This window comes from Diutina rugosa (assembly GCF_008704595.1).
Source record: "Diutina rugosa strain CBS 613 chromosome Unknown scaffold66_size57219, whole genome shotgun sequence".
Lineage (NCBI taxonomy): Eukaryota > Fungi > Ascomycota > Pichiomycetes > Serinales > Debaryomycetaceae > Diutina > Diutina rugosa.
Genome location: NW_022995206.1, coordinates 22,779 through 45,403, shown reverse-complemented (window position 1 = coordinate 45,403; position 22,625 = coordinate 22,779). Strand labels below are relative to the sequence as shown.

General features: G+C 49.9%; 10 protein-coding genes across 10 annotated transcripts; 4 read left to right on the top strand and 6 right to left on the bottom strand. All coding sequences in view use genetic code 12, as the record gives it.

Annotated features, from left to right (window-relative positions):
- Positions 1-14: 14 nt before the first annotated feature.
- DIURU_005212 (uncharacterized protein) lies at positions 15-1,061 on the bottom strand (the record flags this gene model as incomplete). The annotated part of the gene is made up of 1 exon (XM_034158170.1): positions 15-1,061. One exon carries the CDS (start codon positions 1,059-1,061, stop codon positions 15-17), a length of 1,047 nt encoding a protein of 348 aa, XP_034010007.1.
- Positions 1,062-1,563: 502 nt separating this feature from the next.
- On the top strand, positions 1,564-2,436 carry DIURU_005211 (thiamine transporter; the record flags this gene model as incomplete). The annotated part of the gene is made up of 1 exon (XM_034158169.1): positions 1,564-2,436. One exon carries the CDS (start codon positions 1,564-1,566, stop codon positions 2,434-2,436), a length of 873 nt encoding a protein of 290 aa, XP_034010006.1.
- Positions 2,437-2,456: 20 nt separating this feature from the next.
- DIURU_005210 (uncharacterized protein) lies at positions 2,457-2,690 on the bottom strand (the record flags this gene model as incomplete). The annotated part of the gene is made up of 1 exon (XM_034158168.1): positions 2,457-2,690. One exon carries the CDS (start codon positions 2,688-2,690, stop codon positions 2,457-2,459), a length of 234 nt encoding a protein of 77 aa, XP_034010005.1.
- Positions 2,691-6,789: 4,099 nt separating this feature from the next.
- On the bottom strand, positions 6,790-8,073 carry DIURU_005209 (uncharacterized protein; the record flags this gene model as incomplete). Its single annotated transcript, XM_034158166.1, has 1 exon — positions 6,790-8,073. One exon carries the CDS (start codon positions 8,071-8,073, stop codon positions 6,790-6,792), a length of 1,284 nt encoding a protein of 427 aa, XP_034010004.1.
- Positions 8,074-9,097: 1,024 nt separating this feature from the next.
- DIURU_005208 (PHD finger domain-containing protein) lies at positions 9,098-10,351 on the top strand (the record flags this gene model as incomplete). Its single annotated transcript, XM_034158165.1, has 1 exon — positions 9,098-10,351. The coding sequence occupies one exon, from the start codon at positions 9,098-9,100 to the stop codon at positions 10,349-10,351; it is 1,254 nt and encodes a 417-aa protein (XP_034010003.1).
- Positions 10,352-11,485: 1,134 nt separating this feature from the next.
- Positions 11,486-13,699, top strand: DIURU_005207 (peptide alpha-N-acetyltransferase complex A subunit; the record flags this gene model as incomplete). The annotated part of the gene is made up of 1 exon (XM_034158164.1): positions 11,486-13,699. One exon carries the CDS (start codon positions 11,486-11,488, stop codon positions 13,697-13,699), a length of 2,214 nt encoding a protein of 737 aa, XP_034010002.1.
- Positions 13,700-14,106: 407 nt separating this feature from the next.
- DIURU_005206 (uncharacterized protein) lies at positions 14,107-14,724 on the bottom strand (the record flags this gene model as incomplete). The annotated part of the gene is made up of 1 exon (XM_034158163.1): positions 14,107-14,724. The coding sequence occupies one exon, from the start codon at positions 14,722-14,724 to the stop codon at positions 14,107-14,109; it is 618 nt and encodes a 205-aa protein (XP_034010001.1).
- Positions 14,725-15,071: 347 nt separating this feature from the next.
- DIURU_005205 (uncharacterized protein) lies at positions 15,072-15,683 on the top strand (the record flags this gene model as incomplete). The annotated part of the gene is made up of 1 exon (XM_034158162.1): positions 15,072-15,683. The coding sequence occupies one exon, from the start codon at positions 15,072-15,074 to the stop codon at positions 15,681-15,683; it is 612 nt and encodes a 203-aa protein (XP_034010000.1).
- A 1,522-nt stretch (positions 15,684-17,205) lies between these two features.
- DIURU_005204 (uncharacterized protein) lies at positions 17,206-17,871 on the bottom strand (the record flags this gene model as incomplete). Its single annotated transcript, XM_034158161.1, has 1 exon — positions 17,206-17,871. One exon carries the CDS (start codon positions 17,869-17,871, stop codon positions 17,206-17,208), a length of 666 nt encoding a protein of 221 aa, XP_034009999.1.
- Positions 17,872-18,712: 841 nt separating this feature from the next.
- Positions 18,713-22,186, bottom strand: DIURU_005203 (uncharacterized protein; the record flags this gene model as incomplete). Its single annotated transcript, XM_034158160.1, has 1 exon — positions 18,713-22,186. The coding sequence occupies one exon, from the start codon at positions 22,184-22,186 to the stop codon at positions 18,713-18,715; it is 3,474 nt and encodes a 1,157-aa protein (XP_034009998.1).
- Between the last annotated feature and the right edge of the window lie 439 nt (positions 22,187-22,625).

Sequence of the window (22,625 nt, the reverse complement as noted above, 5' to 3'; positions counted from 1 at the left end):
GAGGAAGGTAAGGTTCATGCCGACGGAGGGCTCGGCACCGATGCCGGAAGCACTGAGGCAGCAGGGGTAGCGGGGACGTCGTCGGCGGTAGGGATATCGTCGAGATCGTCGTCCATATCGACGTCAAGTTCATTAGTCAGTAGTGTTGGTGGTTTAGCGCTCAGGGCTTCTTCTGGAGGAGCATCGTCGGAGTCGTCGGAATCGTCGCTGTCGGAATCACTGCTGTCAGAGTCACTGTCGGAACTGCTGTCGGAACTGCTGTCGTCACTTCCGTCACTTCCGTCACGCGGGGCAACATCCGCAGGCAAGTCATCAGGCGACTGAGCCACTAATATTGTGGGGAATTCCAAAACCATTTGATCCTTTAGCAGATCAGCAATCGTCATGTCCTCATCCAAGGCCACTGCTCCACTACCAACAATCAGAGCGAGGTAGAAATGTGGGGTGGTCAACTCCGGAAACTCCCGTGCCACCACTGTCGGCGGCAACGCCTGTTTCCAAGTAAACAGTTCCCGGAGGCGGTTACTATTAAACCTATGCTTCACTGTTTTGTTAGCGTCATAAAGCACCCATTCGATCGTCCACACGTATTGGCCCTGTTTTTTATCGTAGCCCAGCTTATTGGCTCCCGACCGAGCCATCCCTGGAGGGAGGGCCACCACCATCGTATTCTGGCGTTTCGTCAGCACCATCGCCTCAGGGAATACCTTTTTCAACTTAGCCACTCTCGGATCAAGCTGGAGGCGCTTATTTTGTTGGAACTGTTGTTGCTGCTGGTGATGGCCACCAACGCGTTTGAACACCAGACGAGCCTGGGTCCGCACATCTTCTTTGGAAACATCGACGTGCCGTTTGAAATTGGTCAAAAACGAAGCGTCTCGTCGCAAATGGATCGGCGATGAGCTGAGGTCATCGCGCTCGATGAACCTGGTAGGGTCGAGCTGGCCGGAACAGCTAAACTGCTGCTTATGTTGTTTGACACAGGTCACCAGACACGTCGTCCGCTCACACGCCGGACACTTGTACTTGCCTAACTCCAGACATATACAGCACTCCACCATGATTGATTAAATGACTGAGGAAAGGATGAGGGTCTGGAAAATGGGTAAAATGCAATGGGAAATGGAATATAGGGAATGCAAAAGGATAAATAACGCCAATCAGTTATGGAAAGGTTTCGTCTGATGGCTGTGGTATGGAGTCTTTGGTAGTTAGGCTTGGAGTGTATATCAACCAGATGCTTATCGTGCGACTAGTACTAACAGACCTGTGATGAGCCAAAATCATTAATGTGATGATTCAACCATTGATTATTTGTTGTGATTGTTGATGCTATGAATTGAATATCAACTCCAATTGTTTTGTTTCACGTTTATTTTGTTTCAAGTCTGTTTGTGTTTGATAATTGATATTTTCGTGGTGGCGTTTGAGATTCCGGTGGGGCTTCCCCTCCTCGCTAGCCACCCCCAATTTTTCGTTTAAGGTCGCGCGCGCCCCGCGCCGGGCGCGATGCGGCGGCGCCAGTAAACTCCCGAGAATCTCCTCCCCGACCCCCACCTCGCCATGGGCAACGACCACCTCTCCCGCGGCAACACGGTGCTGCCGGTGCGCCTGGCCGTCGCCGGCGCCATCCTGGGCGCGGTGGCGCGGATGTTCACCGCCCCGTTGGATACAATTAAGATCAGGATGCAATTAGCGCCGCCAGGGCAAGGGCGCTTTGGCGCCATCGTCGCCGCCACCGTGCGCCACGAGGGCGTCCGGGCGCTCTGGAAGGGCAACGTCCCCGCCGAAATCATGTACGTGTTTTACGGCGCCACCCAGTTTGCGCTGTATCAGGCGCTCAACCAGGCGCTCGCCCGGTTGGAAGACAAGTACCCCCACGCGCTTAAACCCGTCGCCAGTCTTGGCCTTCACAGTCTAGTGACGGGGTTTGGCGCCGGCGCCACGCTGACGCTTATCACCTACCCGTTTGACCTTTTACGGACGCGGTTGGCGGCGCTGACGTCGCGGGAGCTATTATCGATGCGATCGGTGTTAAAGACGATCGGTTCTCCCCGGGATTTGTTTAAAGGGATAAACCCGACGATGCTCGCCGTGGCACTAAACACCGGCTTGATGTTTGCCACCTATAACCAGGCGCGCCACGTGTCCAAACGCTACGCCGACTTCCCGTTTATCGAAGGCGTGTGTGGCTTTGTCGCTGGTGCCACCGCCAAAGCCATTACCTTCCCTTTAGACACTCTTAGAAAGCGGTGTCAGATGTCGCAGCTGAGGCTGCTGGCGTGGCAAATGGCCGTCAAATTATGGCACGCCGGGGGCATTCGCAGTTTTTACCAAGGCGTCACCGTGGCCCTTATAAAATCAGCACCGACACTGGCCCTCTCCATGTGGGCCTACGAATGGACTTTGGGAGCATTTGAACGCACTGGCGTCTAGCATAATCGTTTATTCGTTTGCTATATGGTCATGGTGTCGACGGCGACGGGGTCTCCCTCCGTGGCACGTGACTCCCAGTACGACTGGAGCTGACGGTCAACCACCCATACCGCGGGGATGCCGTTGAGCTTACCGGAGATATGGTACTCGTTATCTCCGATGAACCGGCGCATGGCAATGATTTCATCGGGCACCACCTCCCCCAGGGCCATCGTCACCGGGTTAACGACTCCCGCCAAGGTCACACTTGCCATGAATAGGGGAGTGAGGGATCTCATGGGCTATAAACTAAAGCCATTGGATGCGTTTGTATATATATAGAGGTTGTGGTGGTGTGGGTGTCTCAGGTGGTATGCGGTGGGAACGCATCGACAAATTTTTGTGATCACCACCACTAATGTATAGAGTTGTAATAGAAGGCAATTAGTCATAATCACTGGATTCTTTTCGCGTTCAGTATGACGAAGTTCAAGTTTATTCGCACTGTCTTCAATCCTTCGAGTCCCCGGTCAAAGGTGTGAGCAGTGAGCCATAGTCAAAAATCACATCACAGATTTTAAAGATAAATATGGGAGTGACGAAGCTCAATTGATTTGGTCGATGTTTATGAGATTTAAGTGGAATTGAAGTACGCACCCTACAAAATTGATTTTTTTGTAGTAATTTTCGTAAATCAGAAACCTGCTTCAGAGATCTCACGATTTGAATTTAGCTTTCTTACAAGAAGAAGTAGTTGCTCGCGCCATGCACTTTACTCTGCTACCGCTTTCCATGAGCCAAGTATGCAGTTTACTCTGTTCAGCAACTCTCAGATCTAATTTAAACTAACAACTTTCCATATTGAGTACCTAGTGATTCCATCGACTCGATTAGAGCTAAGCTTGAGTCTACCCACTCGTTGTTCCTCGCCACGGTTGCCGTTACACCATTCACTCAAACGCTGAGCCTCCAGCTGTCACCCGACCACTTGCAATTTTTGGAGGGTTCAGCCCCATAAGAACGGAAATCGAACGCTAACGTCGTTGCAGAGATGTATCATGATCAGAGAATTGCACCACAGCAAGGTGAAACTGATTCCTGCTGAAGTCTAAAGGCACCCAGAGTCTTTCAAGGCATGAAACCGATGGCACCACTCATTAAAACCTCTCGACGGCATCTGTTAATGCTGGTGCCGATATCGCTAACGCTGCTAGGCAATGTGGGTCTGTTTTGCTTTGACGATTCGACATTGTTCACGATTGTTTGGAAACCACTGTCAGCAGCGCCAGTCCGTCTAAGCCAAACTTGTAACATGTTTGGTACTTACCGTGAGATCTCGTTACTTACCTCGAACCGTTGGCGAATGTCACAAGCTCGGCAGCAATATTAAACAATTCGAATATCGTCAATCACTTACTTGGGAACCTCAAGTTTGTTGGATTCTTTGCGAGTAAGATCGCTGGCGACAATCACTGTTGCAAACAAGAGCGGGTGCTGGGACTTGAAGAATTGCTTTACTTTTCACGATATACCATTGTTTAACAAAATGACTGAGTGTCGAAGACTCTACCAGTTCTGAACTGCGGGGAGTTATAGAGAAGCATTAAACGCAGCCGGACTACTGACTCCAATACTAGCCCTGCCGCTCAACTGATATTTGGTAAGAGTCTAGATGAATTCATCAACGCTGAAGGGATACAATTTGACATACTTTCAATGGGAAATGGAATAGAACGTGATTAGAATCCAACAATGGTTCATTGAACTAAGTTTGATATTAACCAATCACAAAAAACGAGCTTTTTTCCAGGGGAAGTATAGATTTCAACAGATCCTTCGGTCGACGCAACCACCAGATGTGTGCTTCATTCAAGTAATCCTTTTTGCCAGAGACCGCATCGTAAAAGGAGGAGATACGACGAAGACAATACCTAATTGGCAGCAACTGTGCATTATCCAATACCCATTAGATCAATAGTACGGCCTTGTATTTCCCCCTTAAATTTTGAATACAACAATCGCCTTATCAGTGGAAGTTGGCAACGGTGCAAGTATCGCTACGAACAAGAAATCGATTGATCAAAAGTGTCATATTGACTATTTGGAAGAGAAAAAGAAACCCAATTGGGGACGAGTCCAACTCGAGACAAGGTATACCTGGCAATCACTCCACGACTGGAGCTCCTGAGCTCTTTAGTGTGATGCATCGACAGATTTACCATATTTATCATTAGGTGAGGATGGGATCCACAAAAGTCGTCCTCAAGCGAACACTCTCGAGGGGCCTCGGCGGGATTCAAAGCCCTTACCCTAGCAACGAGAAGACTATAGTTGCGGACTCGCAGATTATTTGACCCGGTGCTGATTTCAAGGTCTAGCCAAATTCGCCGCCAGCAGTGAAACCTCTCTCATCACGCAATTGACTGGCAACAAACAGCAGGCCCACGAAACAAAAAGGGGGGCAAAGAAAGGTGTTAAAATACCTAACGTTTCATCACGCTTGACCATAGTGTTAGGGTGAGATGTAGGAGGAAAGAGAGAAAAGTTGATGAGATATGAGCGACATTTTAAATTAATCGAATAAACCTTGGGTGCACCTGGTATGAAAACTATCAGCGCATCTTCTCCGTGTTTGTGCCACTCTCGCAACAAGTACCTCTCAACTTGACTACGGGAAAGTGTTTAGGCTTAATTTCTCAGTAGGCGAAATAAGCACAATGTAATTCATGCTCCATGAATTTCACACAAGAAACATCGTGTGATCACGATGATTATAAGATGAGCGTATTACGAAAATTTCGTGTACTGCATACACAACCATACCTGTATACAACATATGCTTTTGCATGAAATATGCACACCTGCATATAACTTGCTCAAATTAATATTGCTTGGACGACGTCAAATCCTACACCAATTGGCCCAAATATTTATCACCTATACTTATAGCGCCAACAATAATTATGGACCACAAAGTTTGAATTTATCGATTTTTCCTGATTTTATATTCACCTTTTTAATATTTTAATGAAAAATTCAATAAATTCCCATTTGTTATTGGTAGCGTTGTAGGAACTGTGAAAACTATGGGGATGACTTTCAACTTCGTTTAGAGCGTGATATAAGCATTAAAGAACTTGGTTGAAATGGTGCAGATAATATGCAGTCCTACATATCATGTACAGGACTGGAACTTATACGCATGATAATAGTGTCAGCAGTAGCGTCAGCTTCCAGGAGACTCGTCAAACCGTATAGACGCTGTTAAAAACTGTAACTGTGCCTACAGAAATGAGTTAGCTATTCTAGGTGCATCAATTGACGTGCTCTCTGTATTCCTCATGACGCACCTGCATATGATCAGCGTGTTTAGACAAGGATGTCGTCACTGCCGAAAAAATCTTTTTTTATTTTGAGAAAATTCTCTTTTGCTTCCCGTATGGTTAACCCGTAGCCGCTATAAAGTAGGGGTTACATACATCCTTAATCTGGTTCGTTTAGATTCTCTCCTTTTCCATATATTCGACCAGCCCGTACCTCCAGCTGTTCCGAGTCCTTTTTTTTTTGTGTAGGCTGGCACATGGTTTTGGATCGGTGGCAAAATAAAAAAAATTTGAAAAAAAAATTTGAAATAATTTTTGACGAGTGGTGCGGTGTGTTATATGCAGTATATAAACCATCAATCCATGGCAAGCTGAGCACCACACGTATCTCAATGGTTTTGCCAGCGTTGTTTTCATATCATCGAAAGGTTATGAATAGAAGCACATTCTTGAAATCAGAATGATCACTGGGGTAGATGCACAGCTCAAGATAAACTGTTTATAGTGTACAGCCTTTTGAACTGAATATTGCACTTGGAACTACTCTTGAATGAATTTGAGCTTCCGACACCTGAGTATGAACGTAGCTCATCTCATCTTTGGTAAGCATCGTGTGAACCTAAATGTTTCATATAAATTTGGGAGACTCTTTCAATGAACGTCAATCTTGCCTTTAGACCACGAGAGGGAGCTTTCTTGGACAGACCGCAGCGTTTTATAGCAATCAAATATGACGATTGACCTTTATAAGAGTGTACACAGGACATCACGAACGCCGTTCACTTGCAACTTTCAAGACTCGAACCTAAGCGTGAAAATGTTACTATTTACGCTGGCATGGAAAGCATTGTCAAACTCTAAGCAAAGGCGACTTGAGGCGTAAACACAAAATATACAACTATAACGAATTGATTGCATTCTTATAACAATGTAGTTTTCACGATGGACTGACTTGACGAGACCAAATCTCGTGTGTGGATCGCTACAGGGTGGTTGGTACTGATATTAGGCATGATATTAAATGAATGATATGACGGCGTAAATGCGGTGCCTAGTAGCCCATACGTCTGATCACGTACTCCTGGGCAAGCACCCCGAACGACAAGTCCAACCCCTTACGGATCCAGTCGCGCACCCACTGGGCGGGGTCGATGTCGCCGTCGTCGCCGAAACGCTCCAAGTCTTCACCGTTGAGCCACTGCGCCCACTTAAGCGGGAACGGCTGGGTCTTGGTGGCGATGGTGATGTCGTTGGTGATATCTTTGAGCACCACGGTGAAGGAGAAGTTGCCGGGAGCGTCACCAGCAATGGTTTCGATGTCGTCGTCGTCGCCACTGTCGCGGCTGACACACACGGGCTGGATGCACACGAACAAGTTCAGCTGGTTGAGTTCGATCTGGTCCAAGTGGCTCTGCTTCTCCGCCAGCTCCTGGGCGATGCGGTGGTAGTCCTTGATCAGCAGCTCCAAGTTGGCGTAGCAGAGCTTGTCGCCGTCGACCAGCTTGCCGTAGAACATGCTCAAATCAGTGGCCTTGGAGTCGTCCACCCCTTCAAGGTTAGAGTGGTTGAAGCTGGTGACATTGACGGCGATCCCCCCTTCAACCTGAGTCATCACCCGCTTAAATTGAGCTGATACGAGCAGATCGAGATATTTAAGCTTAGCGTCGTAGACCAAGAGGATATTGAGTAATTCGTCGTCTTCACTCATAAGCCCCTGAGTGATCTGTGAGCTGACATTGGTGAGCAACGAGTTGAGACGGGCGCCCAAACTGTTGATGTCAGGCTTCGGCAACGCCGCGTCCTCGGAAGCCAAGTACTCCTTACCCTTGCGGTTAAGTTCGTTGGTCAAGTTCAGGGCGTTTTGGTAGGTTTGTTCCGATATTTGCTGGGCGTTAGTGGCGAGAGAGCCGAGGAGCCCCTTACCCGACCCCCACCACGACAGAATGGCATTGACCACGTCCAGCAGTTCCTGTGACGGTTCATCAGTTTCAGCAGCGGCTTTGGTGTCAGTGGTGGGCGCAGCAGTGGCTTCAGCCGTGGGTTCGGCGTCGGTGTCCTTGGTGGGCGCATTAGTGGTTGAGGTGTCCTTTTTCGCCGTCATTTTCTTTTTGGTGGTGGTGGTCTTGGGAGCCTCGTCTCTAGTAGCATCCTTTGCTTCAGATTTGGACTCCTTGTTGGCGGTGGCGGTCTTTTTGGGGTCTTTATCTTCCTCGGCGAGTTCGTCGAGGAAGTCCAAAAGCTCCTCGTTATTGGCGTCGCCGGGCGGGTGCGGGGTGCCTGACTTCGAGTCGGGAAGCAGGTTGATGAAGTCCAACACGTCGTCGGCCTCAGACATGGCAGCACGGGGGAATTGGCTTCGACGAGAGAGTGGTGGGTGTAAGGGGGTACCCTTGGTGCGACAAGAGGCTTTAAGGGTGAGGGAGTCGCGCGTCCCGTCGCGCACTAACAAAAAATCGTGCGACCCACTGTAGTAGCAAAAGGCGACCACTGCTTGCTTGTGTTTGAAACGTGATGCCACCACATCAGAATGAAGTAAGAGAAAGTGATTGAGTGAACTGAGCAATGAAAGAACAAATCGTATCATTCGTTTCTATTCTGGGACTTCTAGTTTTGCAGCTTATACTAATCGTGCGACCCACTATGGTAGACGAAGTTAGCACTAGGTTGCCCTAGCACACGACGCCACCGCCACCGCATCAAGTAAGGGCGAGCAAATGACATGAGCTGATGAACAAAGAAATAAAACGCCTGTCCTTCTCTTCGTACAATCTATTAGTAGACTTCTAGTCGTATAGCTAGGGTAAATCGTGCGACTCACCGTGATCGCCCCACAAGCCACCAGTTTACTTTGAGTATTGGTAGACGCCACAAACTCAACCCAGCAAGACTAGAACTTCTTGATTAGTGAAGTGAGAGTAGACCAATGAATTTCTCATCGTAAACCAATCCATTTTTGGACTATTTTGGGACTTATTAACCTCATATCAATCGTGTGCGGCTTTGTGTCTAATAGCCCCACAAACCTGTCACTTCCTAAAACTAAAACGGAATGACTCCAAAGAATCAGGCCAACGTACGCCTAAGCAATAGACTAAACTGAGCTTACGATGAAATGTAATGACCAATTTGTCATCTTATTTGTGTCGTCTATTTTTGGATTTAGCCGATATTTACGGGTCTGTGTCTGACGTTGTGACGGATTTTTGACATGTGTGTCCTGTTCGCGCGGTGCCTGACTATCTGAGTTTTTCCGCCGGCCCGATGCCTTTACCCCCGCACTGGGCGCACCGCACTGACAGCGGCGCGCGCGCGCCAACATAGTGGCGATCGCTTGCTTCCCTCACCCACACCACCACCAAATGGGCGCCCTCGATACACCGGAAAACAAGCCCCACAAGCGCGAGTTGTGTCCCTACCAGGTGTGCCAGGACCCCTTCGCCACCACCTGGGTCCACTGCGCCACCTGCGCCCAGGCCTACCACCAGCAGTGCGCCCACCACGACGCCGCCGACGAGCCGTTCACCTGTGACCGCTGCGCCCACAAGCGGCGACGACCGCGCCTGTCGTCGCTCGAGCTGGCGGGCGCCTTGCTGCCGCGGGCGGCGCTGGCGCCGGTGACGACCACCCCTCAGAGCGAGGGTAACGGCCAGCGCAAGCGCGAGGCGCCGGTGGCGCTTTTAGCGCTGAGGCGCGAAGCGAAGCCGCCGTTGCCGCCGTGGCTGCGACCGCACGAGCCGCTATTCGGGTGGGAGTGGCGCGAGGTCGCCATCGCTCTAGCCACCCAATACGGCAAACAAGTGGACCCCCACCCGGCGAAAGTGGCGCGGGCCCAGTCGGACTTAGGGGCGTTTTACCAACAATTGTGTAACGCCAACATTTCTGAAACGACGAATAAGGGGTTGAAGAAAACCGTCTACGATCTACTGGCGTTGTCACGCCTGCCACGCTCCCATCGCGCCATCGTGGAAATTCTGAAACTGATAAACCCGGAGATTATCGAGGATTATCTCGCGTTTTATGAGGCGTGTGTTGCCATTGGGGTGGCCAATGTACCGCCGCCGCAAGCTCCCGGAGCCGAATGGGCGCCACCAGTGACATCACCAAAACTTGAACCAGCAGCAATTGTCACAAAAAGACCCCACACATCCAATTCTGAAACCACTTCTGAAACAACATCATCTTCTTCTTCATCATCATCATCGCTGCTGCTTAGTAAGCGACCTCGGTTTGACCACCCCAGTCCGGTACTGGAGGTGGAAGACGGTGAATTACTGCTCAAACCAACGATGGCCCCGTGGGAGTTCCAAGTGTTAGCGTTTGCCCTCGCCGCCCAGTATAATGTCGATACTCGGTCGTCACCCGAATGGGAGCGCCGCGTCGCCGCCGACCCTGACGAGTGCCTTGAATTCATGTATCAGATGTCATTAGTGCTGCCGCATCAGGAGCTTACGCTTCTGACGTATACCGGCAGTTATATGGACGTCCAGCTGCCTCGACCGTTTGAGAAATGGAGACAATTGGGCCGTCGGTTGACCCCCGTGGTAGTGCCGTTTTATTTAGCCTACTACCGCGTGTGCGTCGAACACAGCATCGAACCAAAAATGTTGATATAATGAGACACGAGATGAGACACGAATGATGAAACCAGTGATGACACCAGTGATGACACCCATGATGAAACTGATGATGAAACCGATTCTGAAACCATGAGACACTATTTATTGCTAACGAAACAATTAAGGACTATCGCCATGATCATATAACTTTTTTCTTCCCATCGGAACTGTGCCAAATAAATGTATTATACGCGTGAAACGATTTGAGTATGGTAGCTAGATAGAATACATCTAGAAGTCGAAACACGATCCAATCCTTTTGTACCAAAATGTCACTACTCACGCTGGTGATGCCGTGATATCAGTATTTAAACTTCTGAGGGAGATTGTCAGCAATCAGGTGCTACGCCAGCACTCAAGAATGAATTCGCTGGTGGCGATGGTACGCCATCTGATGACGACTACCCTTCATCTTATACAAAAAGTGTATATTCTCTTTCATTACCTGTTTACCCCGTAGTGACATGCCTGATCAATTTACAATTATCGTCGAATTTATACAATTCATCATGGTTACCATTTTCGATAGATTTTGTGAGAATTTCACAAATCACACAATCATCACTATAGACACTCCCCGCTTTCAAAAGAATGAAACAATGAAGCAGTCTACGAACATCGTTTGAAAGGTTACTCCGCGTATCTTAACCATGACATATTGCTGGACACTAACTCAGTGCCAAAGCTAACTATTTCCCGACCAGTTCTAATCAATCTAGCCTAGCCTAGCACCTCACTCGTCTACACTTTCGGAGTGACGATAGACTTCAATCGACACCCAAACCTAAAACTAAATTGCTCATGCAACAAACATCACCTTACTACCATTCTTAAAATAGGTCGTTTCAATGGAATACAATCTTTTTAATTGGCATTCACTCTCGCCTACTGAGGGCGGCTGAAAAATTCGCGGGACCCTAGCCCCACCAAGCCTACCACTACTAAGCATCCAATAAATCAATAAATCAACGGAAACCATGCTAAAAATTGAATTAAAAAGCTACCACCCTACAACTACAACAAAACTACTCATACCTCAGCACGTTTCAAATCTCTAGACCCCCTCTCTTCTTCGTGCCCTCCTCCTTTCATAGTCGTTGTTCGCGCGCGTTCCGATCACCGTTGACGACGATGGCACCGAAGAAGGCGGCGACGCCCATATTCGCCAACAAAGAGGATGGCCAGTTCCGCGAGGCGCTCAAGCTCTACGACTCGAAGCAGTACAAGAAGGCGCTCAAGCTCGTCGACCAGACGCTCAAGAAGAACCTGGCCCACGCCGAGCTGGCGGCGCTCAAAGGGTGTCTCAACTTCCAGCTCGGCCACAAGGACGACGCCGAGCCCTACATCACCAAGGCGATTGCCAAAGAACCGAACAACTTCCTCGTGTGCCATTTGGCCGGCATCTACTACCGCAGCGTCGAAAACTACCCCGAGGCCGCCAAGTGGCTCAAGGCGCTGATGGACAACGGCCTGCCCAACAAGCCGATCTTGAGGGACTTGGCCCTGTTGCAACTGCAGGTGAGAGACTACAAACACTTGAAAGAGCTGCGCCAGCAGTACCTCGAGTCCCAGCCGGGGTACCGGGCCAACTGGACGGGGGTGGCGGTGCTGCACCATCTTGCCGGTGATCCCAAACAGGCGGTGCTGACGTTGGTTAAGATCGAGGACTTGATCAAACCCCACATGACCGACGCCGACAAGTACGAGCACCTGGAGTGCGTGTTGTATAAGGTGCTGCTCATCGCCGAGCTGGGGGACTACCAGCAGGCGTTGGAGACGTTGGAAACCGACAGTGAGTCTATCTTGGATAGATTAAGCTTCCACGAGTACAAGGCTAAATACCTTATGCTTTTGGGCCGCAAAGACGAAGCGGCGACGGAGTACCGCCGTTTACTCCAACGGAACCCGGATAACGCCGGCTACTATAAGTTATTGGAAACGGCGTTGGGCACGAGCAACGCCGATTTTGTTGTGCGCTACTCGTTATACCAGAAATTGGCCCTGTTTTACCCGAAGCTGGACCCCCCCGCCTTTCTTCCGCTCACGTTTTTGCCCGCCGACCTGCCCCAATTTGCCGAACTGGCCCGCAACTACGTCATTGGCCAATTGAAGCGCGGCGTACCGCTGACGTTCGTCAACGTCAAGCCCATCTACAAGAATAAGGCCAAACGGGCGGTGATCGAAGGCCTCGTCACCGATTTTTACGAGACGCAAGTGCCCGAGTTGGAGAAGAAAAACCCCACCATCAGAGTGTGGACCCAGTACTTCTTGGCGCAAAACTACTTGTACCAGGGCCACTACGACCAGGCCCAGCGCTACGTCGACTTGGCCCTCAAACACTCCCCCACCCTCGTCGAGCTCTATATCCTCAAAGCCCGCATCACTAAGCACCAAGGGAAGCCTCAGGAAGCGGCCCAGATCATGGACGAAGGCCGCCAGCTCGATTTGCAGGACCGCTTCGTCAACTCCAAGGCCACTAAGTACCTTTTGAGGGCTGACCGTGTCGACGACGCCGTCGCCACCATCTCCCTTTTCACCAAGCTCGACGACGACGCCGTCAACGGGTGCAAGGATTTGCACTTGATGCAAGTGAACTGGTTGCTTGTCGAATCCGGTGAGGCCTACACCAGATTATACCGCGAAGCGCAGGCGGTGGACGATGAAGAACACCAGGAATTGGCCGAGTTGTACCGCGGGCTCGCGTTCAAACGGTTCCACAGCGTCGTCAAGGTGTTTGAGACCTTCTACAACGACCAGTACGACTTCCACCTGTACTGTATGAGACGGGGCACTCCTAGAGACTATGTCGCCACCCTCAAATGGGAAGACCGCATCCACGGCACTCCCATCTACGTCAGAGCCATCAAGGGTCTCCTGGACCTCTACTTCGATTTGGCCAAGGCACAACAAACTGCTGCCAGTGCCACCAACGGCTCTACCGCTGCCAAAAAGCCGCAAAAGAAAGCCAAGAGAAAGTACACTAAAAAGCAAAAAGAATGGGCCACCAAGGTGGAACTGGTTAAAGACGACCAGGACCCGTTTGGCGTAACTGCCTACGACGAGGTGGCGCTGGCGGGCAACGCCTTGGACCAGCTTCTCACCCTCGTGAAGCCGTTGCTGGAAGAGGCTAAAGACTACGTCACCACGTGGAGAGTGCTTTTCGATATTTATTTGCTTCAACAGAAGTACGTGTTGGCGTTGCTGGCGTTGAAGCAGTTGGCGCGCTTGGGCGACGACGTCACCGCCAAAGTGGCGACGTTGAAGGAGACGGTTGAGGGCGATTCTGACGCCAACGCCGCCATCAAACAGGTGGTGGCCAAGGGCATCGACGCCGCCTTCGGATAGAATATAGAGATTTAACAATATCAGAAACTGACAGGAATTAACGTCAAAGACCTGATTGACTTGTTTCTAGGAAAGCAGCCGTAGTAGTGATGATGATAATCGTAAGACTTTAAGACGTGACCCTATTCAGTGTTGACTATCAAGTAGATGAAGGCACCACATTTTAATTCACCGTGTATATCCTTGTTTGTGTAATCTACTTAGGATGTCACTCACCAGGTGCTCATCATGAACAGAGAGAATATCAAACACATTTAGAATTATTGTATATTTCTTTCTATTCAAAATAATGTGATTGTAGTAACACACTGATGATGTCATCGATACAATGTCTTCTAATAACGAGAGACAGTATAGATCAGATTCCATAGACACAATCTCTTTCTATTTAAACAACCGTAATTACCCTAGCTTGTCATCCACCCCTCAACCTGAGATCTCGCGACACCGGCGGCTAAGTTGAGGGTCTGAGTGCCCATAGGGAAGTAACTTACCGTGTACCACAACGCCGCCAATAATTGAATAGCAGCAAACACAATCAGCAATATTGTCAGTTTAAGCGAAAGAGCACTGACGAGGGTCATCACAATTGACGTGAAAAACGCCACCGTAAATATAAGGCGGGTGCTCAGCACTAAGTGAGTAGCGTAAGCCACAAACCCTTGAAGAACACCAAAACTGACGAGGAAAAGCAACAGCCCCAACGACCATAAGATGGCAAACTTACGTGGCTTCAACAGCAACACGGGAAATAAGAAAATACAGATGATCCAACAACTTAAAGCCCCACCGAAAGTAAGGGCGAAAAGAAGCATTCGATCCCACCTAGAGAGCTCAAACATCCCCGGATCACTGGTGACGTATTCCTCATCCAATTGGACACCTCGAGAGAACGGATTGAGCCGCTGGAACCGTGCCTGCCACCGGTCACTTGACGATTGAGGTTCGGTAACGGGTAAGGGAAGCCCGGGGTCTTCCTGGGCCAAAGGGACATACTTGTTGCGGAACGACTTAAAGAACAGCATATCAACTTAAATATGAGTTATTGGATGGCAATTGGCGTGTAATTCCCACTAGTGAGGGATTTGTGTGGTAATCTTAATTGGGTATAAATTTCAGTCCAAATCAATATCACAATTAATCTGGGATGACTTCAACGAATAGTTGGGATCAACTTTCACAAAAATAGGATTAGAATAGTCAATTAATTGGCGTTGCCAGCTTCAATTGACGTGGTAGTCGTAATAGGGACAGGTGCGATATATCAGGCGATCACAGGCTCGCACACACATTGTAATCGCGCCCGTCCCTAGCTCCCTCCCCTTTGTTAAGGCCACCACCTATTACCCTCAAATACCACCAATTCTGTCAAATGCTGGAGCTGGATTTCGTCAAGACGTACCTCAAGTTGATCCTGTTGTCGTCGGATAAGCCCGCCGACCAGTTCTTCTCCACCAGTGACTACAACCAGTTGCCACTGTTGGGCCCCAGCTTGCCGTTGCTCCGCTTCCCCTTCCCCAAAGACAACCAAGCCACGAATAAAAACGAACAGGACCGTCACGTCAAGGTCAGTTTCAAGCTGATCAAGCCGCCGTTCAAGTTTTCCGCCGAGGTCGACACCCCGGCGCACGTCCTGGTTTTTAGAGTGAAGCAGATGTTGATTGAGCTGGTTCCGGCTCTTAAGGAGGCTGGCGTGGCTCCGCAGGACTTGAAAGTGTTGATTAAGCTGAAAGTGGTCAGTGACCTGGCCCAGTTGCTGCTGGTAGTGGCTGACGATGCTGATTCTGCCAGTGCGACGGTAATGGTATCGGCGCCGGCAGCATCGGAAAAGTCGGAGGTGTCGGAAGAGAAAACCGCGAAAGCCACTACCGACGCTACTACCGTCACTCCAGCCACGTGGACAAAGATTCAACAAGCGTTAGCCGCTGACGTTGGCGAAGCGCAAGCCACTCAACTAGTGGTTAAGTTCAAGGCTGCTATTTAACCCATATATCTCTATTCACAATCAAAAGTTATTCCACTCTTGCCATAGCTAATCTAATCAACAAAATAGACACAATGATAATTACGTTAATTCATTATATAGATGCTATTAATATAGTCCGCCTTGTATTAACTAATTGGCGTAGCGGCGGCGCACTAAGTCGACGAGACGGTTACCGGCGAGGTGCGCCTTGTGCTCCTCCACCGCGTACGCCGCCACCCCGATCGTCACCCCGATCACGGGATCAACCCACCGGTTGAACAAGTAGCGGTAAACCATGGTTCAAATAGTTTACGAGGACTAAGGACTGGATACCGGTAAATCAGACCCGGCCAGTGAAAAAGTGCGACGTCGACACAATGAGCGACAACGGTTACAACGGTGTAAACGGTCAACGGGTAGGGAGCTAAGCGAGCCATCATCACCATTAAGTCATTCAAAAAAAGTCGAGTCAAATTTCATAACAAAGACCTTTATAGAAGGTTAATTATCACTGGTGTTACTTCATACACTCCACTTAAAGTCAGAGTATACACCAAAATAGCGAGTAATGATTACTTACTAGACTCAAATCAGAACCACAACTGACACCAGTACCCTAATCAATCCAATACTTAAAGCTGAATACGTTTCCCATCAAATTAGAGACGTTACTAATCCTCTTGTGTTTGTCGGTCCCCGGAAGTCACACAATTGGTTGGCGCACGCCGCATCGCCACCCCACTCGCGGAGTCGAAAAAAAAAATTCTCCTCCTGCCCCAGCTCGTCGTTTGCAAACCTTTAATCAAAAGAGAGGAAGAAGAGATGGCTGCGGTGTTCCCGAGAACGTGTTACAAGTGTGGTGAGGTCGGCCACTTGGCTGACGACTGCACCCAGGAGGAGAGATTGTGCTACAACTGCCGCAAGCCCGGCCACGAGTCTGGCGACTGCCCCGAGCCCAAGCAGCCCACCACCAAGCAGTGCTACTCGTGCGGTGACGTCGGCCACGTCCAGCTGGACTGCCCCACTCAAGCCCAGGGGCTGAAGTGCTACAACTGCGGCCAATTCGGCCACATCCTGAAGCACTGCACCACCAACGGCGGTGCCCCCGTTGCCGCGGGTCCCAAGCGTACCGGTGCCCCCGGTGCTGCTCCTCGGGCCGGCTCTCGCGGCACCACCTGCTACAAGTGCGGTGGGCCCAACCACTTTGCCCGTGACTGCCAGGCGGGCGTCGTCAAGTGCTATGCCTGCGGCAAGAACGGCCACATCCTGAAGGAGTGCCGCCTGGCTGCTGGCGGGGAGAACTTCGGCGCCAAGACCTGTTACAACTGCGGCAACACCGGCCACATCCTGAAGGAGTGCCCCGAATAGACGCCCAAATGGTCAAGTAACGACAAAAATAGGGGAGCGTTTAGGGGTACCTGTGTGAGTGGGCGTGTGGACTATTAATGATGCTTCATGACTTATCCTGGTTTATTTCCTTTTACCTCACCTTCCTTATTTATAGTTCTGTGAATTCAAAGGAAAATTCGATTATTTTTCATCATTTTGTAGTAGATTGCGAGTAGTCCACTTTGAGGTCCCTTCCGTCAACGACACCGCCTTTATCCTTAAAATGGGTCACAGCAGCATCGGCACTGGCCGCCTGGTCGAACTCGACGAAGGCGTACCCGGTTTTAAGCGTCACTTGGCGCACGGAGCCAAACCGGCCAAATACCACTTCAAGGGCATTCGCCAGCGTCTGCGGAGCTAGACGAGCGACAAATATCGTTTGTGGCAGGGGCTCGACGGTATGGTCATCGACGTCACCAATAATTTCGAGGGCTTTGGCCCGCTGGCGAGAGATATCGTCCAATTTTGTAGCACCGATGTATGGGTTATGAAGCTCAACCACAGTAATCAATTCATCAGTTTTTATCAGTTGAATCACGTCAAACCCTTCACCAACGGTACCGATACATCGCCCATGACCTGATTTGAGTCTAATTATCACGTGGTTGTCTGAATCCACGATTATAGCGCCTGGCTCGATGGCAACTGTGGCAATATCTCCCTTGACGGAAACACCTTCAAACGTCACTCCTTCGCTTCCAGGGATAAGCTTCGGTTTGCGGGCCACATTAAACACCTGGCGACATAAAGTTGGGTATGTTTCAATGTCGAAATCAAGCACCGCCACCCCGTGGCTGCTCTCTAGTAGTAGACTCATTAAGTGCGCGTGCGATTCGAGTCGTGATATATCTGGTAACCACTAGGGTGTGCTGGGTACCACCAGGGTACCAGCAGGACTGGTTGGAAATGGTCAATTAGAAGTTGAAACCTTTGTAAATTTGAGAATTATGGCTAAGTACCGTTGTTAAATTCTCTCAAATAGGACAGAAATAATTGCTACAACTACTAAATTGAAGCTAGCTAAGGGTTTATTTAGCATTGACAGCGTAGGTTAATGAAATGCAGTTGCCAGATGATTCTTCCCAAAACAGGGTTTCAAGATTCATGTTGGAGTAATTATAATTCGAGGAAAGAGGTGAATAATTGGAACTCAAGGAGCTTCACTTCACGAAAATCAGATCCAAGCACGCTGGAAATGGCTATTTTGCGTGTAATACACAAAATACAAGAAACAGTCGTGCTCATACCAAGAATACGTTTTTCAATTGACCTGATCTCAACTGACACGCACCTCGTATGCACGGTAACGGGTATTCTCTCAAAAGGGAAATCATACCGTTAACGGTAAAACCAGGAGGAAATAGGGCTAAAAATCGCCTTCAATCCATTGTATTAACTCTACTGTTGTACCGTTGATGGAGTTGTTTGCAAAATTGAGTCTCCGGTCACTTATATTCCTGCACATATTCAGGTTCGCCACTTGAACCAGAATGAACTCTGTGAAACTATTGAATATCGCTTTGTTATTACTATATGTCTCATTAATTACTCGTCAAAATATTACTCGTCAAAAAATTACTCGTTAAATGATCTCTCTCGTCTCTGATATCGCTGAAAATCGATCGCATAGGGTTGTGACTACCGCTTTGGAGGTATAATCACTGGCTTTTTGGTTGACCAAAAAGGCCGCTGCTGCCTTGGGTCTTTTGTTGGCTGGAGTTGTTGGGGTTACCCGGTTGCTGGCTACTACCGGTATTGGCACTCAGTGGCAGCGGCAGCGGCAGGCCAAAAATGCTGGACCGGGGGCCAAAGAATGAACCCGTAGCCGGGGGGAGATTGGAGCTAGTGGTCGCCAGAGACCTTTGCTGGCCAAAACTTGTGCCACCCAGGAGGAATGATTGGTGATCCTGCGCAAGGGTAGACTGATGGGTTCCAAAAAAGCCGAACTTTTGCTGAGCATTCGCAGTGGTGCTTGCCAGAGAGGCTTGTGGCATGGTGGCCTTGGCAGCGCCCAGCGTCGTTGGCTGAGTACCAGGGGTGCTGGCGCTCAGCGTCTGGTTTCGTCCAAACACGCCGGTGGTGCTCAGCGCCTTTTGTTGATTGGAAAAAGTGGTGGTACCCAGGCTACCCTGGACAGGAACGTTGGCAACGTTCGAGTTAGCTTGACCAAACACATTGCTACCCGGCGTCGCACTCAGCTTGGAAGCGCTGCTGCTTTCCTGAGGCTTTTGTTGCCCAAACACGTTGTTGTTGCCACCAAAAATACCGCCGCTACCCAGAGGTTTCGGTTCACTGGATGTTCCGAACGTCGAAGGCCTTTGCTTGCCTGAAGCATTGGTGGTGTTCAGAGTTCCTTGCTTTATAAATTCAGCCTTTCCACCCCGACCGACCTCGTAATCCTTCAAGCGCAACTCTTCAAAGGAAAGGTGTTTATACCCGGGAATGGCACAGATATTGTGGAATTCAACAAGACCATTGTTAGACTCCTTCTCAACCCAGGGAACAAATGCCCGAAAGTCGTTTCTACCACTGGACACGTTGACCACTCTGTTCAGTTGGTAGTCCTTCAAACGTATCTCCTCAAACGAGAGGTGCTTATACTGGGGATTAGCGCAGATATTGTGATATTCGATGACCGCCCTGCTGGTACCACCCTCCGTTGCCACCCATGGTATAAATGAAGACGGCGCAAACCCATTGTTGACCTTGTCGAAAAATGTATTCGTTGCCAGGGCAAAAGGAACCCCCTGAGTTTGACGCTGGTGAGCCTCCAAAGCTTTGATGACGGCACCCACATCGCCATTTTGCGAAAGCACGTCATCTACTACCTGGCGTATCTTATTGGCTTCGGCCACGCGCTCGTCGTACTTCTTAAGATGGTGTTCCAACGATATCGCCTGCATCATAATCGACCCTGCTTCAGATCTGCCGCGAGTATACTCTTTGGGGATGGTGTCAAGAAGCATGCTCCAGCAGAAATAGTGAGCCTCGACGTCTTGTTCGTACACCGTGAGGAGGTGGCGGGTGGCACTGAACCACGCAGCCCAGGCGGAAGCGTTCCCCACAGTGGTTTGCGGTTGGTGGCGCGTCACTTTGTGGTGGATGTCAATTCTCCAGTCTTCAAATGGAGCTGCAGATGACCCCAGGCGTTCATTTTGGGACGCCGTTGGAGGAACAGATGTGGAGGAACTTGGCTTTGGCTGGTCCTTCTTCGCAAAAGGTGGCGATGAAAATGGTAAAAACGCATATGGCTTATCGTCAGCCGACGCGTTGGTAGCCGTCGCTGAGACGCCCCCAAAAAGCTTAGACAGTCCCGAGGCAGCGGTGGCGTTGGTGGCGGCAGCAGTGGAAGTAGCATTAGCAGCCAGAGACTTGGCGGCGTTAGTGGTAGATCCCGTGCTGGAGGAGCCAGCCAGCGTACCCAGTTTCTCTTTGGAGTTGCCAGTGTCCGCAGCCGCCTTAGGCAAATATGGTTGGGATGATGTCTTTTTGAAAACGTCAAAATTCAACTTGAGTGAAGCCGACTCTGCTTGAGATTGCGGCTTATCGTTATCGGGCGTCCACGTCTTATCCTTTCCCAATTGCCACGGAGTACCGGACTTCTCAGAAGCAGCAGCAGTGGACGTTACGTTGCCCGAGGAGGGCTTGGCGGTGTTCAGCTTTTCAGTGGTGGCGGGGGCAAACAGCGAGCCCAGTGTTTTGTTGAACACGTTGAATTTCAAAGCAGGCGCAGCCGAACCGGGTTGGGATTGGTTGTTGGTAGGAATGCTGGTATTCGCGGGAGCCGTAGCCGAATTGGGATGAAGTTGCTTTGTAAAGTCAACACTCTTGAAGCTAAAATCCCACCTGGGTGTAGTCGACGGCGTTGCCGATTTGGTTTGAGATTGTGGCTCGCCAGATTTCTTCGAGAAAATGCTAGTGTTAGCCAGAGACGTGGCCGATGCAGTTTGAGATTGGGACTTCTCCTTTCCAAGTGGCCCAAGGGTAGCAAAAGCACCGGCAATAGCAGTGGACGCGGCATCACTCGACAACGGCTTTGCAGCAGTAGTGGGTGTAGAAGTGCTCGACAGCGGCTTCGCAGCAGTAGTGGGCGTGGCATTGCTCGACAGCGGCTTCGCAGCAGTAGTGGGCGTAGCATTGCTCGACAGCGGCTTCGCAGCAGTAGTGGGCGTAGCATTGCTCGACAGCGGCTTCACCGCGTTTGCATTATGAGTTGAAGACCCCAGGGTGGAGGAGACACCCAGCGTGCCCCATTTCTTGTCGAAGGATTCGAAATTCAATGCAGGCTTAGCCGGCATGGTTAAAATGCTAGATTGAGTTTGCGGCTTTTCCTTTCCACTCGATGATGACGCCAAGGTCGCAGACTCCTCAGGAGCAGAAGCAGTAGCGGTAGCGTTAGCCGACGACAGCTTGGCAGAGTTCAGTTTCTCAGTGGTGGGTACCAGGTTAGCCGAGTCAACCGGAGTGGTCGGTTTCTTAGTGAAAATGCTAGTAGTCGTAGAGGTTTTGCCGGCATCGGTTTGAGGTTGCGGCTTGCTCAGCTTCCCCATGGGAGTGGCAGTATTCAATTGAGGTTGCGGCTGGGTCAGTTTCTCCACCAGAGTGGAAGAAGGCGTAGCCAATTGAGGTTGCAGCTTAGTAGAAGGAACAGCGGTAGTAGTGACCTCAACGTGCTTGCCGCTGAGTTGTTCCACTTTCAATTGCAAGTCCATGAGTCTCTGCTTGAGGGTGTCCACACTTTCACCATTATCATCGGAGCTTGATGGAGTGGACGGCGATTGCGACGACGTTGATTCCGATGCTTTAATAGTGTCAGCATCTTTAGTTGTCTCCTTTGAGGCAGTTTTAGCTGCGGGGAACGCATACTTTCGTGTGGGGTCTGAAAACAAAGTCAGCAGAGCAGGGGCGGCAATCTCCTTATCCAGCTGGTTCTCCTGAGGTTTGCCACTAGCCACGGCTACCGGAGCCGATGAGGAAGTGGTAGATCCAGAAGCTGTTCCGGAAGGCGCTGGAATCAGCGAGTTTTGGGTGGTCACCACAGGGCTGGCGGCGGAAGCCGCTGGAGCTGGCGCTGGCTCCGTCGCCGGCTTCAATTGAGCTCCCTCCACAGAAGGAGAAGGGGTATGAGCCATTGGTGTTGCAGTCAGAAGCCAAGGGTGACTAACGCCAGGGTTAGCGTTAGAAAAGGGGTGAAGAGCTGGTGACTAGGGAGGGGAGACTCCTACGATGGAGTCAGTGCGTGATAAGGATAGACGAGCAGATTATATGCAGGTGTTACCACCAGGACCAAAACATAACCAAATTAGAACCCGAAATATATGATGGGAACGATGAAATTAATTAATGACTGTACTAGTCTCAACTAGTGGATAGCTATGATACTATGGTGGTTCACAATTTTATCAATGTACTACACTTAAGACAGTAGTTGTCTCACTATAGTTTCCTCTCACTATGATGGTCACGGTCCCTTATTTGATGGGTCTCGTTTATCTAACTAAGGTAAGTGCAACTGATTTACGATACGATCGGGAATCGAAACTTGGCACTATCACGAATTTCACACAAAAC